Source organism: Gymnogyps californianus, chromosome 7 (genome assembly GCF_018139145.2).
Source record: "Gymnogyps californianus isolate 813 chromosome 7, ASM1813914v2, whole genome shotgun sequence".
In the NCBI taxonomy this organism is placed as follows: Eukaryota; Metazoa; Chordata; class Aves; order Accipitriformes; family Cathartidae; genus Gymnogyps; species Gymnogyps californianus.
In genome coordinates, this window is record NC_059477.1 from 4,257,526 (window position 1) to 4,277,175 (window position 19,650).

At 50.1% G+C, this 19,650-nt stretch overlaps 1 protein-coding gene across 1 annotated transcript in view; it reads right to left on the minus strand.

Annotated features, from left to right (window-relative positions):
* Positions 1-3,091: 3,091 nt before the first annotated feature.
* VWC2L (von Willebrand factor C domain containing 2 like) overlaps positions 3,092-19,650 on the minus strand; it is a 53,176-nt gene continuing 36,617 nt past the window's right edge. Inside the window, exon 4 of the mRNA XM_050900442.1 lies at positions 3,092-3,552. Coding sequence (XP_050756399.1) covers positions 3,404-3,552 — 149 coding nt within the window. The 3' untranslated portion in view covers positions 3,092-3,403. The remainder of the gene's footprint in view (positions 3,553-19,650) is intronic.

Consider the following 19,650-nt stretch of genomic DNA (forward strand, 5'->3'; position numbering starts at 1 on the left):
GGCTGGCCCAGAGCTGTGATTAATTAAGGGGAGAAATGAACTAAAACATTTAAAAAAAAAAAAAAAAAAAAAAAGAGGCAGAAAGGAAGGAGACTGAGATGAGACTGAAACTCTTTTTGGTTCAGAAAAAAAATAGTGTATCTGGAGAGTACTCAACAGGATTTCAATTCTGGATCCACTCTGTCTGGCCTGAGACAGGCTGCTACACCGCAGAGCCGGTGGCAATGATTTTCGGGGCTATTGCTCCAAGCGCCCCAGGTGCTGAGGAAACACTGCCCACCCATGACCGGCGACTCTTCCCCATAAACCCCCAGAAAAGCCGACCTGTGCCCATCGCTCCTCCCTGCGATCCCAGACCTTGCCCCACCGCTGCTGTGGTGCTCGGGGAGAGCTATGGGATCCCTCAGCGGGACCGCGTGCCTAACGCCGCTGGATTTGGGGGAATCGGATCCCTTCTACAGTCTGAGCCGGCATCTCGTGAAGACCTCGCAGGAATATCTGTGATGGGATCTGCAGGGCTTCCCCCTCATTTCACCCAAACGCACGCTCCAGCTCACTGTGCGTGGTCCTTGGGGCATCCCCCTGCCATCAGCTTTTTTTTTTTTTCCCATTTGTTTTTTAGACTCAATACCCTGAAAAGGGTGAAGGGAAAAAACCCGAGCATCCTCATGTCGCTTCGCAATCCCACTCGCTGTAGATAGCGCTCTTCCCGCTCCCGTCCTGCGTGGCAGCCAGCCCCACGGCATCCTGGTGGGAGCCGGGAATAAAGTACTCCCGGGTGGGAGTAAGGGTGCTACCGTGACTCCTTGGGAAATAATGAAGTAGCACAGCATGGAATGGAGATGGTGCTTAATTAATAACGAAGAAAATAATAATATGTGGCACGTATAGTGCTGTACTTGTTCCAAGCACTGTACAAACATTAACCACAGTAATTAAGCTGTAATTAATTAGAGTAACTACTAATCAGTGTAAATAATGATGCATCTGGAGGTACCAAATGGAGTTTGTGAACTGAAAGCTAATTTCCATGTTCAGGAAATGGCATCAAATATAAAATGGTACCAGTAAAAGGCAAAACCAGACGGAGGTTAAAGCGAGAGCCTGGGAGTTGTGTCGGTCCGCGACGGCTCCCCAAAAGGGAATCCCGGTTTGGCAGGGATCTCGTCACAAAGCAAAGCTGATTTACTGATTCACGGCTGAGGAGCTCCCTGGGCAACCCGTCCCATCCGTAGGACTTCCACGGCTGTCTCCAGGCTCCAAGCCCGCTCCCCCACCCCAGCTGCACTGCTGCACTCACCAACGCTGCAGAGAGTCAGGGGCTGGAGCCAGGGATGGGATGGGGAATTGGGAGCTTGAGGGGATGATGATCAGCAGAGTAAAATACACCACAGATAGATACATAATTTTGGGTTATTTTGCTGGTTCACACTCTTTATATTTAACAAAATAATTTTTTAATAATATAGTCTTTTACACATCAAATATTGTTTCTAGACCCCCCCATTTTTTACAATTTTTTTTTTTCTCACTAGTTTCAGGCACACTATTGTTTGAAAATTTTGAAACCAGATAGTCATTGACAGGCAACAGCTTACAAAGAAATGTGGCGATGACTTCTGTAATGGTACCAGTTCAACCCGCAGGAAGCCAATGCTCAGCCGAAGTACGGCAATCGCTGCGCTAGTGCTTGTCCTACCCCCTGCCCTCCGGTAAAACGCAAAAACGGGGAAGAAATAAAAATATAAAGGCAACAGTGTGCATAAACCGAGACCGACCGTGCTGATCTGCTTCGGTGGAGGATGCTGTAAGGAGGATTTGCTGCCATCGCTGTTAAGAGCAGGCGCTGGACTGATGCCTGAACAAAATAAGCACCGTCACCCTTACGGCCATGACCAAAAAGCAGGAAACCAAGCGTGGACAGCGATGGGGAAGGCTCCTGCCCTCACCTGGGCAGGGCAGAGCGGGGAGATGACATCGGTGGCTTTTCTCTCACAGTATCGCTTGGAAGCTCCAGCCTGAGAAAGCAAGAGGTGCCAGTGCCAAAAAGCCCAAAGTGGACCCTCGGCTGCTGGTGGGGACCGCGGGGACCTCTCCTCCCGGCAGACAGGCATATAGCTACCTTCCAGAGAGACCCTTCACCAGGAGCTGATTCCCACGGACGCAGCCAGCCTGTCCCCAGCCCTTCGTGCACCCTGGTTTGCTTTATCTCCAGCAGTACGGATGCTCCCGGGACTGGGGGAGAGCCAGGGCAGCTCCCTCGTGCTGCAGCAAAGGGTCTTACCCGCCAGCTGAGCCGGTTTAGCGCTGGCACAGCGATGGGACGTTTCTGGAAACCTCCCTAAGGGCGACGGGCAGAGCAGGGGGATCAGTTTAATTTCGACTCGCGGCGGCCGAGCCCCGCTGTCACTGGAGTCAATGAAACGACGCCCTTGGCTCCAGCGAGAGCAGCCTCGGCGCCGGCAAACCTGTGCCCAAGAGCCAGCTGAGCCACGGCACAGGTGGGACCCTCCTCCCTCTGCTCCACCACCCACGCCCCAGCCAGGCATCACACAGCGACAACCCAGGGAAGACGTCGCCTTCTTGGGGCCTTCCCAACGCTTTCTGGCTCGCCACCCCTGCCTGCCCGCGCAGCCGGTGTTGGCTCGTGCTCCGATCAAGGTCACGGTGACTGTGTAAGTGTCGTCGACTTTATTGTCCCCACGCAGTGGAGAAAGTGTAACACAGATACAGCTTGTGTCTTGGGCGTCCGGTCGTATACCTCTGCATCTGCCTCGGTCCTTCTGCAGGTTACATCCCAGTTGGGTTTTTTTTTAACCCCTTCCTCCCCTTTTAATTTCTACCTCCCTCCTGTCCTTAGCGGCCCCCCCTTATAGACATGATAAAAATGATCCATCGCTTCACTCATAGCTGTATTGTCCCGACGTTCCCAGCTTAGGAAGAGGCTTAAAAAAAAATCACAATAGCAAAAAAACCTTAAATAAATAAATTTGAAAAACCCCATGATCCACATTGTAGAAAGTGAGAGTCGTGAATCGATCGGCGTCTCAGAGGCACCACCAGTCCAAGAACTTGCGTGGGCCGTTTTTCTTTTTTCCTCCCCAAATCTGACCACCGCATCCCTACCAAGCACTGATAATTACAAAAGCAGTGTCGATACCTAGATACTGGATACATAGTGTGTAAAGTGAGAGAAGAGCAGGAAGGGGGGGGGAGAGGGAGACCCTTCCCCGCAAGTAAAATCTCTGCTTGTGTGAAACCCTCGCAGGTTTTGCTGGTGACCCTGCTGCAGCTGGCGGGAGGTCGGACGCGTGCGCAGCGTCGAAGCCGTTCCTTCGTCGTCATCGTCATCGTCACCGGCGGGTTGTTTGGCCGGCGGTGCCGCTGGCGGAGGGTTTTGCCGCTACAGAGCCTGCTTGCCCTGGCACTCGCGCTTGGAGCACTGCGCCGGCTTCCACCAGTCCCCGTTGTGGCAGTGGCAGATGTTGCAGTCGTCCACCTTCACTTCGATGCCGGCGGGAATTATCGTGGTTCCTGCAAAGCAGTTCGGACCTGCAAAAACACATGGGAGTGACAGAAATAAATACTTTTTTGTTTTTAAATTGGGTGTAGCAGCTCTGCTGTAAGCGCCTGGGAGCAGGCAGGCACTCAGCCCCAGCCCCTTGCTCTGCTCCGGCCGCAACGTCGCCGCTGCCGAAATCAGCAGCAATGCTCCCAGCCTGCTCAGTGCCAAGCCTTCGCTCCACGCCGATCACTTCTCTCATTTTTTTTGGCTGCCCTCAGGCACTAAAGGAAAAAAAAGGCCTTGAAACTTTCCTTCTTCTGTTTCTGTGCCCAACCCCTAGCACAAATGGCATCGGATGCCCCATCGATGCACCCGGCTTTTTCTACCCAGTTGCCCACTGATTTAGTATCTCTTTCTCCTAAAATTTGGCTGCAAGATGGACAAGACCATGAGGACAAGCATCACGACGCAGAGCAGCCTTCGCTGCTCTAGCCCGGTGAGCCTCCGCTGAGCTGCAGGGACCGGAGCCAATTCATCTCCCAGGACCATGGCAGCCGTGCCGGAACACCCAGTAACCCCAGGGACGCCCACCAGCTCAGGGCTATTAACCATAAATGATTTATAGCATCAAATTAACAAAAATAATTCACCTCCCAAATATGCTTCCTGATAAAATCTGGTTTTTCTCAAGGGTGATTCCTTCAATCTGCTCATTATTGCGAATTTTTTTGGCTTCTTTATTACACAATATCAAAGCTGAGCAGCAAGTCAGCAAGGATCTTTTTTTCCTCCTTCTCGTAAAAGCCCCACAAATACCCACTGCCCAGCTGTCCCTCTGCAAACCCTCTCCTCCTCCCCTCTCACTCCTGCACCAGTTAGTGCCAGGAATTAATGTCAGAGCCAGTAGCACAAGGAAAAAAACCAAGGCGGTCGCATTCGTGGCATCAGGGAAGCGTGAAGACATTTGAAAAGTGTCTCGTGGCTCGAGTGCTGCTCCGAAATGTCACCCCTCGGCTGGCCACTGGTTTTAATCTATGCCTCCGGTGCACGAGGTGCATTCGAAAGATGAGAGCGTGTACAGACGTGAAATTACAGGCAAGTTGTTAGTGCTTAAAATAAGGCTTAAGGCTGTTTGAAAAGGAAAATAGGGCCCCTACGTGGCTGGAAACAGGCTGAGCTGTAGCCAACCCAATGCCGGGGTCTCGCGTTTTATAGTCTCAGAGAACTATTCATTTCATCTCGCGGATTTATTAGTGCCCTGACTTTATTAGGATGCTCCTCAGGACCCTATGTTTAAGCTCAACAGGCCACGAGTTTGACAGGGCTGGGCTTAACCAGACGTAGGCATTTCAGGTTGCTGCCGAGTCAAAGGTTGCTGCCGAGTCAAAAGGGTGCCTGAACGTTGTGTTTAAGCGACTTCCCGCCTTTATTAAAGGCCTCTTCAAATGCAGATCAGCTCTACAGCAACTTTTCGCACCCATCTTAATGAAGCCACAACAGAAGGGCCTGAGAAAGATCCCTCTGATGGCTCCTGTACCAGAATTTGGGGTGACTGGGTGTACCCCAGGGCTGCTCCTTCCTTCCACGGGCAGGACCTGGGAAGGCAGGCTGTGGCGCTGGGAAGGTCTGTGTCTCTCCGTGAAAGGGGGATGATGGCTCCTCCTTTGCCTGGCCAGCACGTGAATCCGCCAGGACGCCAGGAAGAAGCAGGCTTTTGCTCCAAACAAGGAAATTCAACACCACTTATTGAGCTAGAGTTCGGGCTACACTGGTCTGCTGGCAGTTGAGGAGCAGTGCACTGGGCGTGGGGATGTTTTAAGTCTGCTCTGAGCTGGGCTTTGGGCTCGACAACCTCCAAAGGTCCCCTCCAACCTCAGTCATTCCATAATGCAAAGAACTTCAAAGCCAGGAGTTACCAGCCAAGGACACACAGCGCTACAGAAAAGCCAAACGCTACGTATGCACGCACATATATGTGTTTTCCTTTACATGCATGTAGTTGAAAAAGTCATGACCCATTTTGGTCACGAGCTGAAGATTTCCAAAGTTGGCGTCTCTCCGCAAGACACGATCCCAGTTGGAAAGGCTGTGGTCCCAACTGCAGTATTTCTCTGGCAACCCACTGAAGTGGTCACTTCTTCCCACAGCTTTTGAGTCCCTGCGCTGGCTGCGCCGCTGCCTGTGCTCTTCATCACAGATTTTAAATCTCTGCTTCATCAAGTCTGGCGGTGGTGTGTTATGACACCCAGCGTGGGCTTCGCCATCAGGTCGGCTCATTTGCTGCCGTTAAATGTCCCGGGGTTCAAATGCAATGAAAATGCCAATAATTGTAGCTAGCCGTATTTAAAGTTGAAGTAAGCACCTGTCCCTCTTTAATAGGATGCTCTGATTGCCTGCCCATGTCAGGGACGCCCAGGATGGGCAGCCTCCACACAACAGCCTGCTCCGCGCTCCCAGAGCAAAAACCCCTTTTCATTAAAATTTAAACAAAAAGCTTCCTCTGGAGATTAGGGTGGCAAGGAAAGGGGAAGATTGTTTTCTCTCTTGTTGCCCTGCGGCTGCCTGTTAATCATCTCATTTGAGAAGCCAATACTGCCTCGACACCCACACATGTCTCCAGACACAGCCTTCTCCGGGTGCCGAACGACGGTGGATTTATAGCACCGCCGGACCGTTCAACGTGGCTGAAAACAGGCCGGAGGCCGGCAGCGACGGGAGCCGGCATGTTTTCTCACTCACAGGTAGGCCAACCTTTGCTGCTGGCCCGGGTTTGAGGACCCCACACCACCTTCACAGGGTTTTGAAACGCCGCAGGGGCAGAGCACAGCCCGGGGTCATGGTCAGCCGAGGGTGAGCGAGTCGGGACTGGTCGAAGGGGGACTGCAAACTAGGGACAAGCTTATTTGTCCTTGCACCCAGCTTATCTGTCTATCCCACAGCTGCTCCATCACGGCCACAGCTGCCCTTCCTCCTCATCCCGGCAGCCCCAGGTCCCCTCTCCCTCTTGAGCTTCCCCCGGGGGGGTCATTTGGAAAAAAAAAAAAAAAAAATCATTAAACACCCCTCATATTAATGTCCCTATCCCAGAGCTGAGAAGCAGAAAGCAGACACCACGATGAAAAGAAGGGGATGTACTAAAAGCATCACCCATGCCTTTGAGGTCGCCGGTGGAGAGGAGATCACTCATTTTGGGGACAGCACCACAGCAGCAACGTCCCTGCCCCGGCCAAGGACACAGGGCAGCTCTGCAAGATAGGAATTAAACACTAATAATCTGCCCCTCTGATCTCTGGCATCTATTGAGCCAGGAAGGACCTGGCAAGCGCCTCTGTGTCTAACGGAAAATCCTTGGGATGCTGCCACCCCCCCAAAGGGGCTGGGCAAGGGGAAGAGGAAAAATTACAGTTATTCTGCATAAATCACAGGGACTGAAGGCTGGGAGGAACATGGGGGGCCGGCCAAACCAGCCCTCACTGAAGCAGCACCGAGCATCCCAGAGCTGGCTGGCTAAACATCGCCTGAGCACACCTAAGGAAGGAGCTGTGTTCAGAGGCTGAACAGAGGGAAAAATTACAGCAAGTGGGTTTGTTTTCCTTTTTCTTGGCTTTTAGCAAAATGGATGAAAACCTGGCTTTGGGCTCTACTGACATCTGCCCTCCTACGTGATGTTTTGCTGCCGTTTCGGGACATCCATCTCTTCTGTCAGACCTTAGTACTTTTAATTTAGGCCAACACTACCACTGCTCTGGACCTTTTTTTCCCCAGCACTCTCTCAAAATAGCCACCTCTGCATTGCCAGAGTGAAATGTTTTCTTTTGCACACCACAGCAAGCTGGATGGAGCATTTTTGCATCCTCTCTCCCCCCACTGCTATACCCACCCCCATAGAAATGTGGATTTCTAACGGAAGGCAAAATTTCCACACTCCATTTGTGATAATTCAACTTAAATGCCCACCGCCTGAAAGCCAATTTTCCAGCACCATCGCTATCAGCCAGCCCCTTTTTTTCCCCATCTAAACTTCTCCCACCTTCCTATTTGAAAAGTGGATCCTGTTTGTCCAAAATGGGATGCAGTGAGCGTCGCACCCGTGGCTGAGGCACGAGAAGGATGCACTCGGAGAGGGACACTGCACTGCTGAAATTTAGCTGAAAACATGCCCCAGACAAGTGGCATTTTCTATGCAACAGCACAGCCCTTGGGGAGTTTTCCAGCAACCTCGAGTTTTACAGAGCCGACAGCTAATGCATTGCCGGAGATAACACCCAGCACCAGGGGATGCTACGTGGCTTTGCAATGTGGCTTTGCAATGTGCCTTGGAGGAGCTGCAGCCCGTGAGGCCACGACTGGATCCCACAGCAAGAAACCAAGTCCTTTTTTTGATTTGCAGCAGAGCTAACCGGACTCCTTTAAGTTCTCTAATATTTTTTTCCCTCCCTTAGATCAGCCTCCCAACATTTCAAAAGCTGAGTGCCCCAACCCCACGCTGCTGGGGACTGTCCTGAGCTTTTCCCACTGGGGCTTTGTGCTGCTCAGAGGAGCAGCCTGAGACCAGGATCCGCCAAATGGATGTAAAAAAATCACAAAGAAAGAGACAGAACAGCACAGCAATGTGTTTTTTTATTATTATTATTCAAAGGAAGACGCTGCTCAGAAACATTTGATGACATGTCAAGCACATCAAGAAAGTTACTTATGATAATAGCAGTAGGATCAAGAAGCTGCTTTGGGCAAGGGCTGCCGTCCCGGTCTTTGTAAAAGCATCTTAAACCACGACTGCGATGAAAACAGGACAGTAATCACCCTCTTTTCCTTGCTCAGGGAGACTGATGGGAGAAGTTTGCTGCTCCCACAGACAACGTAATTGTGAGATTTGCTTTGCTTAACGTAGTTAATACTCTTAAAAGACCACAGCACTCCAGGCTGTTTGCTAGAACAACTGTGAAGATTTTTATGGAGATATATTAGGGACATTCAGATGCTGTTTTGATGGGAGAGATGTAGAAAAATCACATATGGTTTGTTGTTTGGGAAGAGTGACGGCAAATTTTGCAACTGTACGCGTAAGACCAGATGATACCTGGGTGATGACCCACGTTGTGCCGCTGAACTGCACCCCGGGTATGGAGGAAATACGTCTAATCCCATGTGCGGGCATTAATGCACGCCTGATACATCACGCAACGCTACCCAAGGGTGTGAGATTAAGTCCTCTCAGGGCTCAGTGGCACGGTGGTGCTTTAAAGAAACTCAAAAGCCCCCCGATCTGATGCTCCCTATCACGCTCGAAAACACTCACAGCCCACACGCAAGAGGAGCAGCCATCCTAGCTCGCGAGCAAACTGCGTCTTCTGCACGGTCCTCACCTCAGCGCTATGGGGATGCGGAGGAAAACATGTGAATTCAGGAGCACCCCGCAGGGATGCTGAGTTAAAGCTGGAAATAGCAGGAGCCTGGGGTTTGATGCTCTCCAGCACCACGAGCATACAGTGTCACGCTGATGCTTTGGAGTCACTTGGTGCCGAATACCAGCCTGGCTCCTGGGGGCTGTGGGCTGCAGGTTGCTCCCAGTTCCTTCTCGGGTGGGTTTTACTGAACTCAGCGGCTTTGCCCGTGGCTTACAGCAGCTCTGAATTTAGCGTCGTGTGTGCAAAGAAGCAATAAAAGGAAATCAAATGTTAAGCACCGCAAGCAAGTACGAATCACTTCAGGCCAACTGTGATATTCAGATTTACCCTGAATAGCATCTTGCACCAAGCGAAGCTCATCACCTTCACTGGAACTTCTCATGGTATGACGTCCTATTTCAGCAAGGAGCGGTATTTTCCTCTTAGTTAAATATTTTCCAACAATAATCCTATGTCTCCTGCCACTCCTTTAAGAGGCTTCCCATCCCTTTAGGAAATATTAAGGCCGACTCCAAGAGAATTTAGCTTATTCAGTCAATGGACAACGTCAAGGAGAGAGGTGCTGATGGCTACGCTTATCTACCTCGCACTGGTAGTTTAGATAGCCGCTAAATAGCAACTCAATTTAGCCAGCCATCCCTCAGGCTCCTGTGTGATGTGCCCTACAATTAAAGTTGCAAGGGATAAGCAGAAAACGGGGGTGTTTCCCAACAGTATTTAGGAATGGATACAGCCTGAAAACATCCTCACGGACACTCATTCAGCTGAATGAGTCTTGATGACTTTGCTTTTGGAGCTCGACCACGAATGCAACAGGGCATGGGGATTTACTGCTGGCAATCTGCGTTGAACTGGGGGAGCCATTTCTAGTGAACGTGGCCGAGTGTCTTCTCAGCGGGAAGGCGGATTTTTCGTTGCATGTCTCCACAGAACAGGCATCTCACAGTCTTCACCATGACCGTCCCACGCCATAAGCCACGCGGTCTCCAGTGCCGGTGTCCGGCACTCCCGGCATCGCTCGGCTGAAACAACCACTCGCAAAGCAACGACCAGGTGAGGATTACACCCCGAAACCCACACAAGGATGCTCGTGGACAACTACCCAACAGAGAAAGAGGCAAAACGCAGCAGAAATACAAGTGATCCCCAGGCTCTGGCGCAGAGGGCAGAAATGGCCAGCTGCCTGCCCCTAGGGACTTCTTCCACGTCCAGCCTGAACTCTGTCCTTGGGGGGAAGAAAAAACAGCACCTTGTTTTTAATGACGGCCCCTGTTTCTGGAGGTTAACACAGCTCCTCTCTGCTGATCCTGCAGGATCTTTTCAAATGTTCATTTAGCTCCGTCAACGCGATTTATGCGATCACTTCGAATTGTAAGAAAAGAGCTCAACTTGTGGCTTTAATTAATGAGCCGAGGAGGGAAGAAGTCTTGTTTTTGCTGCCTAGTATTGAGACTGCCTGCCCCCCTCTCCCCGGGGGGGAGGAGAAGGCAGCGGGTGAAGCTGGAGGTGAGACATAAAGAAGTCAGCTGCCAATGCTGAGCTTTGCCTTACTGAAAATTAAATTTGGTGATGCTCTGCCGGGGGGGGCTGAAAACCCCACCAAAAGATAATAACCCTGGAGCTTTTTTGTGTTAGAAAGAGGCCGAAGCTGAAGATCCTCACTCAAAGCACGGCTGAAGCCTGAGGGTGCATCAGAAACGGGGCTGCCATGACTGTGGCATGTGGGGGGGTGAGTTTACACCCCGATAACACCCAGGTCTGATCCCTGGTCCGTGGCTAGTTGCTTCTTGGTGGTGGCAGGAGAGAGGGGAGTACACTGCGGCTCTGCCTCCTCCCTGCTCCCGGAGGTGACGTCCGTGTCCGCCAGGCTACGGAGGACACAGCTCTTTGCAGATTAGAGGACATCTATTCATCCCACCCGTTCCCAATACATACACCAGGTGAAAATACACCCCCCAGACTCCCCTATAGCCCAAGTCCATCGCCACCCAACCTGCACAAAGGCTCCTGCAGGGCTGGAAATGGGGCCGTTTCAGGTCAGTGTCTTGAAAGCCCCTTTCCAGCCCGCTCACCCTCTCCGGCAGCAGATGAGCTCTCTTAAGCTGCCTGCACCCAAACGTGGAGGCCGCATCAACACCTCAGCCACCACCCCAATAAAATCTGAATGCTGCTCCGTCTTCAGGAGGGACTAGGAGTCGAGTCTACCAAACCGCGCCAGCCTCAGCGCCGCAAATTAAAAATCCCTACAGCGGGCAGGCGGGGGATGCTGGAGGTGTGAGTCCTCGCCGCCGTAAGCAAAACACTTTGCAGAGCCATCTGCCACCCCAAATGCTAATCGGCTGCACATCTCAGCTTGGAAGCGCCGCGCGCCGGAGCACGTCAATGTTGTCAGCGTGGGCAGGTGAAACTTGGTCACCAGCACAAACAAGCCATCGTCTGCTAATCCCTCCCCGCGCCGCCACAGACCTGTTGGATGCCAATCGCATCCTGCGGGTATAAGGAAGCCCTACCCAGCGCGGCAGCTGCCAGAAACGCGGCGTCTCCATCTGGCAGGCAAGGGGGCTCCGTCTCGCGGCGGGGCCGGCGGCGAATGGGGGGAGGAAGGCAAAAGCGGCGCTGTTTTTTTGGCAACAGGCCCACGAGCGAGCGGATGCCGGGATGAGATCGCTGTGGGTTTCGTCCCATCCTCCCCCACGAGTTGAGGGATGAAAACCAAGGCGGGCACGGAAAGCTTCGGGGAGGAGGTGTGAGCGAGCACAGGGCTGGCGGTGGCCCCAGCAGCCCCCCGGCCCCTCTGCCATTCAAAAGCTCAGGAATTGCTCTGTGCTTCTTTTTTTTGATTGTTGTTGATATTTTAAAATCCCAGAAGAAAGCCTTGCACGGACCTGAAGTACGTAGGGGGGGTTGTGTATATATACATATAAGCAAAGCCAAAGAAGTTTGAAAGATAGACTTCCCACAGCCTTTTTTTTGTTGGTCATTTGCTTTCAGCCAGTGTTTTCCTAGGAAAGGAGGTTTGCACAAGCTTTCCCACCAAATCTCAGCCTGCTCCAGTCTTCATTCACCAGCGCAGACAGTGCAAAGAGCTCCCGGCGAGGTGGGTACGTCACTCCTGCCCTCTCTGCTGAAAGGAACCAAAACATGGGTACATGCAACGATGGACCAAGTGACGTTTCTGTGACAAGGCCACCTTCTGCCTGGGACGTTTCCACTTTTAGGCAGAGCATCACATGATGATGGGTCTTAGCTGTGGTAACAAGTGTCACCTCCTCGAGGTGACCCCAAGGCGGAAGGTTCACTCTTCCTTCGCTGCCTTGTCCAGCCAGCCATGGAGAGATGGCACCCCCAATAAATGCCCCCAATTTCACTCTGTTGTCTAAAATGTTGCAAAACGAGAGCCTTTTCTTTTTTTATTTGTGGACAAACCCCCACTGGCTCTGGCTAAAAGCTCCCTGGAGTCAACTGGTGGTATCTCCTAGCCATCCACGAGCTTTCAATCTTGCGCACCGTTGCCCCAAAGAATTGATCTTCTCCTCCGAAGCTGATCTGCAGCTCTTTTCCATCGTTCCTGCATATTTCACTCCTCACAAGACGATGCTAAAACAGCCCTTCTCAAGCACTGCCTATTTACATGAGAGATTCTTCCAGCCATAATTCACATTGCTAGGTGCCTGAAGATGCCTAGAAGTTATTTAATCTCTGCATTAAAATATATATATGTATATCTGCAGTATCCTTCTCCAATCTAAATCCAAGTTGCTCACTCTAAGCAAGCCCTACACCATTAAAAGGAGTGCATTAAAAAGGCGAGACCGAGCTGAAAAGCTGAATTCAGGGCAACGGGAGCCTTTCCACTGACTTTCGCCGGCGATGAAGCCAGCACAATAAATAAGATAAAACACACCTGCAGCTCTCAGCCAGCCCAGCGGGACAGGGATCTCCTGGTGGCCCCATGTCATCTTCTGGCTCTCCCCACGCAGAGATGTTCACATCATCCGGGCTTTGCTCAGACAACCCCAAGCACCCGCTGCCTTGGAGTCTAATGAATGCAGGGGACCCACTCGAGTTCCCTAAATTATGACCTGGCTCCCAGTGACACAGACTGATTTAATCCTCACCGCTTTGCACTGCGATTAGAAAATTACTGACAGCTCGTTATCCGTCTTAATCGGGAGCAGCAAACAAATGAGGGACAGGGAGACATCCAGAAGGGAATACACCGCATTACTCCTCCTTATTGATGGAACAGTTACTTAATTTGATGTGGAGACATAACTTCAGGCATCACTAAATACTGGAGCAGGAATGTTTTGGTGCAAGGAAGATCTATGGGTGCAATTTAAAAGCAGTTTGTTTAGGAGCGGTGACCTCTACCAGCACCGATACAGATCTGAGCTGTGCGGACAGACTTGAGATTATCACTCAGCAAGTTACATAAAGACAGCGGCTCCTCGACAGTTAAAAAGCACCAGCCAAAAATTGCAGCCCCACTTCTCTCTTCATCCGCTGTGCTTGTGGGATGAGCATGACGATGGGGGACCGAGCCCAAGGTTAATGGTCATCTCCAACCTGCCCATCCCCGGGCAGCGCCATCGTTTGCTTTCTGACACACAGCACTGCCCGCGCCGGGGCGGCTGCAAAGCTCTAGGTTAGACATTTGGCACGGCTCGCCGCGGGGAAGGCAGCATGGAGATGCTGGAGAAAAACGCATGTTCGGTACAGGCATCTGCAGAAAACAGATCAGCTGCAAGCGGTGCCAATGACTGACAGCCGATGCAGCCGCCGGCGGGTACGAGGGGATGCCAAACTGGGCAGTTCCCAGGGGTAAAGCCCAGAAGGAGCGGAACTTCTCCTCCAGCAGGAATATTGTGGATTGAGATACGATAATAAACTACCGGGAGTCTCAACCCTGAGAACGAATCTTTTTAATCAGTTTTTAACAATCCAAGACTACTGCAGATAATCTAATAAAACTGATCTGGGCATGCTAAAGAAAACAGGGCAAGCGGTACGTTTCCCACTGCTTTAGATTAAGGGTATTTGCCTCATCGTACGGGCATTTCCCCCAAGCCTTGTGCAGCCAGCCTCTCTGCTTCCGATCCCAAGTGCACCGAAATCAAAGCTGGGAGCACATCGGAGTGCACTTCAAGCTCCCTGCAAAACCTCCACCCCCAGTTTCCCCATTTTACTGGGTTTCTAATCCAGTGGTGGGTTATGGACTGTTGAACAGCAGGGTTAGGCATTGCTGCAGTGCAAATTAATAGCTAATATCAAATTCATAATTATTTACCCTCTCTGCTGATTGAATAATGCACCCAAATTGAGGACAGCATTGAAGTCGAACCACTGCCACCAAAGCCACGGAGGAGCCAACGCACGGCGTGTCTCAGGAGCAGCTCTCAGACGGCAGGAAAGCGAATCGCAGGGCTACAGACCTAGCCTTAAATATAGGGTTTTCCCCCGCCTCTTTTAGTATCAAACGTAGGTTGGCATTTTCAAAGTCACCTATGGGATTTGCACACCAAATTCCTCTTCATTTTAAAAGGATCTACGTGTGCAAATACCTTAATCAGCACTGAAAAGTTTAGCTTATGGTAAAATAACCGCACAGGCAAGGTGCTCAGCAGTGCACAGGCAGATACTGTGCATACAGAACAGCTTTTTTGAATCAGATTTTTACTGTGTACATTCAAGGTTGAAGAAGGAAAACAGTAACACCTCAAAGACAGTAATAACCATCTATTAACTGAGAAATGCATGTTTCAACATTTATCTGACCAAAGGAAAAGGATTAGCTCTCAAAAATCTCTTTGCAGACAGCATAAAGCTTTGGGAGAATACTACAGATTTTTTAAAAAATATAGGTAGATTTTAATTGCAGGCAATGAAAGCTACTCCTAGGTCATTATAACCTTTCAGGTAAGTAATAGGCTTTTAAAAAGTTGTCTAAATAGGTATTTGCCAAAATGAACTCCAACTGCGCTGAAGGTACATTAATTCTTTTAATGGTTCAAACCTGGCAAATAAGGTGAGGTGGGTTTTTTTGGAGCTGGTATCAAATAGGTTAATTTAAAAGAAATCAATTAATAAAACTACCATTAAAATACCGCATCAGCTAACAATGTTACCAGTAAAATCAACAGCCAGAGGGAGGAAAAGTTGGACCTTCCAGAGACTAAACCTTTACGTGAAGAAACATATATCTAGAGGGTGTATATATATATATATAACGTGCCGTTGTGTTTCTGCTGCCTTCACCTCGCCAGCCTGGGTCCCGAGAGCAGCCATGGGACAACGCGTGCCGTGGGACAGGCTCGGTGCAGGTGACTGTGCCCTTAATAGCCGCTATTTCCCAGGTCACCCAAGAAAGGAACTGGGATGCAGAGCGGCAAACTCGGCCGGGGACTTGGCTGGATGTGCCCCCTGCCCACTGCGAGGGTGTTGTGGTACCTCCCAAGGCACCGTCCTCGGACGGCGGGCAGGGAGCAGCAGCTCCCGCGGGCAGCAACAGCTCTTTGTCCATGCAGCCGTGAGGGGAAGCCCTTATCTAGGGAAGCAAGTAGCAAAATAGCCCTGGACTGCCAAAGCACCAGGTCTTTGCTCTCTGCCTGGGTATCTCCATTCAAAGGCGAAGGTTAACAACAAAAGAATAACAACCGGGACTTTTTCTCTGGGTCTTTCGAGCTTTTAGCCAACTTATTCACCTCTCGGTTGTGCTCAGTGTGAAAATTTAATGATTTTTATGGCCCATTTTAACATTTTTATGTCTTTTTTCTTCGGGAAAAAACCCCGCATTTGGTGTAAGAATTAAAACAGTATTTCATCCTTAACTGCAATCACAGATGATGTATGGCAGAGAGCTGGCTGCACGTCAACTCAATATAAAGCCAGAATTGAATCTAACTTGGTCACTACAGCTGTGCATGATGTTTTATGGGGTGGTTTTTTTCATATCAGTCATAAATGAAGTGGAAACTGTGACAGTGCTAATTTTGTATAACACAGGAGGGAAAAAATGCAAAATGGGGGTGGGTGGTGGGGGGAACAACCAGGATTACTATACATTTATCTGAGTTGTGCATTTAGATATGCAGTCTACGGACAACCCAACCCAACCCAACCCAACCCACCATTGGATAATGAAACTACAGCGGTTAATGCACAATGACAGTCGCACCACCATGCACACTAGTCGTGGCAACGGTTGCGGTATGAGCAAACCTCTGCGCAAACCCCTTACCAAGGGGAAGAAGGGTTTCTTTAGCTGTGGGAAACCACATGCTCAGGATGAACCTTCAGCTCCTGTCTGAAAAACAGAGCTTCATCACAATCCAGATGACTGTGGGGACGTGCCAATTGGTAGAAAAATGCCTTTATGCCTTTCCACCGTTGCGAGATGAAATGTGACGCTTTGAGAGCATCAGCATGGTCCCATTTTTTGTTTTCCACCTGGCGGCAGATTCTTCTGACGAAGGTTTTGAACGTGGGATCGTGTTAGAAATGGAACTTCAAAGCAAAGCAAAAAAATTTCAGGTAAGAAGAGAGCTGCTGCTGAAACCATTTCTTTCTACTCTTGGCTCGTGTTTGAGTTGTTGGGTTTCCTGCTGCCGATTTTGAGCCCAACCCAATTTTCACACTTTGTGTGACACAGCAAGCCCATCTCCTGCCATCTTCACTGCCATGCCCATCCTCCTGGCCTCCGCAGTCTCCACCACCATCCCCCAGCCTCCTGGCCTCCACAACGACAGACACAGAAATGACCAGCCACGGGCAGGCAAGACCCAAGTGAAAGGTGAATTTAATGAATGTGGATGTGTATAAAAGCTAAAAGTCTAAGTGAGTCACCAAAGGTTCCCCTTCCTGCCAGAGGATGGACTCTTCCAAAGGGCGTTTAACAGAGCCAAGTGGCATCGCCCTTTGGATTTGCCTTTTTTTCATCCGTACAAATTCAGGCCGGGCTGCAGTGGCAGAGCTCCCACTTCTATGCAAATCCGTACAAACAACTGATTACTCGGAGAAAGGGAATAACCACAACAGCAGAAACATAATTTCTTAATTTGTGCGGGGAATTTAATTACCTGCCTGGGACACAGAAAAGGAAACTCAAGAAAACACCTCCCCTCCAACCCCACCCGAAGCAACCGATAAGCTTGGTGTTACAGAGACAAGACACGGCGCTGCTGTGCCGAAATCTGCAGCTCCTGAGGGAACAGGAGGAGGAGGAAGGGGCAGGGCAGGATGGATGGACCTTGAGGGCACACACGGGGAGAGCAAACCACTGCAAGGATGGGCGCATCTTGGTCTGATGGGACAGATGAGACAGCCAGAGGTTGGTGCTTCTGGAATAAACAGGCTCCTAAACCCTTCTGCTGGGACCTGCCCTGATTTCTCCAACAGCTGCAGAAGCACCTTTAATCCATGTTTTGTCCCCAGATTTTGCTCTTCTGAGGGCCTATTATGCTACCTGAATTTAATGGTATCCATGGCATTTCCACAATGCTTTCTGATGGTGCCGTGCAGAGTCAGGTTGCTAATAAAAATAAAATGAGTGGTGCTGGTTTTGCATGTGAATAGTTGCATTTAACGAAATCATCAAATGGAAAAGGATTGTCCTTTCCTTTGCTAATAATTCTGGGTGCCACTACAAAATGCATTACCACAATCTATGTGGGCTTTTATACTCCAGCAGATGCCACGTGATGTTATGCTGATGTGCCAGGACAGGATAGTTATTTTGCACTGTAAGGTAGCAGCTCGGAATGATGAAAGGCTGGGGAAAATTTACGGTGGACATATGTGGTTCTGCATCCCTCCCCCCAAATTTTCAGAATGCTTCATTACCCCTCATTCTGCTGGTCTGTTTTTATTACTTAATTGCTGGATGAAACTATTACTCACTCTCTGGTCTCGGTGGCACCACAGTATCTGAATGGCTCGCAACCAAGAGCCTGTTATCATCACGGCATCCCCGTGGGGCAGGGGAGTGCGCAGGGGAAACTGAGGCACAGAGGCAGTGCTCTGCTCGAGGGGACGCGGGTTATTAAAACTAAACCCAGCAAACAACTGTTTTTAACAAAACTTGTAGGAACATGACAGGCTTGAGGCTGCAAACCGCGTTCTCAAATGCGATGGAAATTGGTTCAGACCTTATTGGCAGGGGGAAGGAACCGCGGGACAGAGCGGCAGAGTGCTGGACAACGACTTCCAAATGAAATTCCCCATTTCGGAGTGTTTCCACACTCTTTAGCAAGAATTCCCTGCCTTGTTTTTCCTGCGTTCGTTTTGTCCTTTAGAAATTTTTTTAAAGCCAGAAGGGGGATTTAGACATTAGAACAGCTACTGACCTGATACAAGTTAATGATTTTATAAAACGCCTAAAAAATGCTTTACTTTAAAAGATTGATGTTTCCTATTGTATTTTTTCAATGCCAATTAATTACTTAATTCATTAGCAATGTAACACAAGAATAGTCTTTGAAAATCTGGTGCTTTGTGTAAACGCCTTTAATTATGGATAATTAAATACTGTGGAAGGACCTGATTACACCTCTGAGCATTTTCTAATCTAGAAAATGAAACATGCTCGTGTACTCTCGAACGCATATAACAAAAGCTGAGCTCAACAACTACATGCAATAAAAAAAGATGGAAAAAAAAGCACCCCAAAATCCAGACCACCCCAAAACCCCACAACTAGAGGAGGACAGAAATTCCTGGGGAAGCTCGAGGGCTTTGTGCACACCCTACCTGGCTGACTTCTCCGCACGGGGTTGTACCCAGTCCCTGCCCTGTCAGGGATACCAGCGGAAGCCCAAGCAAGCTCAACACGGAGCCGCTGCAGCCCGCGAGCAAACACGGGCTCCAGGCAACTCGATGTTAACGCTTGCTAAAGTTGGGAACAGGTTTCCAGATGGTCCTTTGTACGTATGGCTGCAATAGCCAAAACTGCTAAAAAGGGGAAAGCACTCCCCAAATGAAATCAGGGCTGACCTTGGAAGATGAAAACTTGCCAATGCCAGAAGTTACTCATTACTTTGGCTTTGCATTCCTTCCCCGTGCCTTTTTTTTTTTTCTTTTTCTCCTCTTTATTCCTCCGCAGCAATCACAGTGAGAAAGTCCGCATCCAGAGGGCTACAATAACCAGCGTCGCTGTCTCGGAAAGGGTTTTAATCTCAGAAGCAAGCCAGGGAAATGTTTATGTTTGTTTTGAAGACCGCATCGCTCCAGCGCTTTCAAGACAGATCCCCTCCCTACCGCAGCTGAGATCCTGCAGTAGGGCCCAAAGAGGTTTATTTTTGGCTCTTTTTGTACTTGCTGGAAAAAAGCGGGGGGGAAAGGAGGGGCACCCATGTCTAAATAAAGCCAGTTTGTGCTGTCACGCCAGGCACCCCCGCTGGGTACGCCTTCCCTTCCTCCTCCCCCCCGGCATCTTATTTATATCACAGCCAATTCCTCCCAGCGTCCCTGCCCCTCCTACGCCCTCCGCAACCGACTGCCTTCTGCCTTAATTAAAACCCACCGATGACGGTGCTGAGTGGTAAAACGAGGCCGGGGGCTTTTCGCCGCTAGCGGCCAGTCTTGCTTGGCTGGCTGGGAGCTGACTTTTGCCGCTGGGCAGCCCGACCCAACTCCCTAATGAATGGCAGGTTATCGATGCGCCCAGCACATATGCTGCAGAACAGGGCCGTTAAGCTCCGTATCACAAGCGAGCCATCAGCCAGCCAGACTAAACACAGA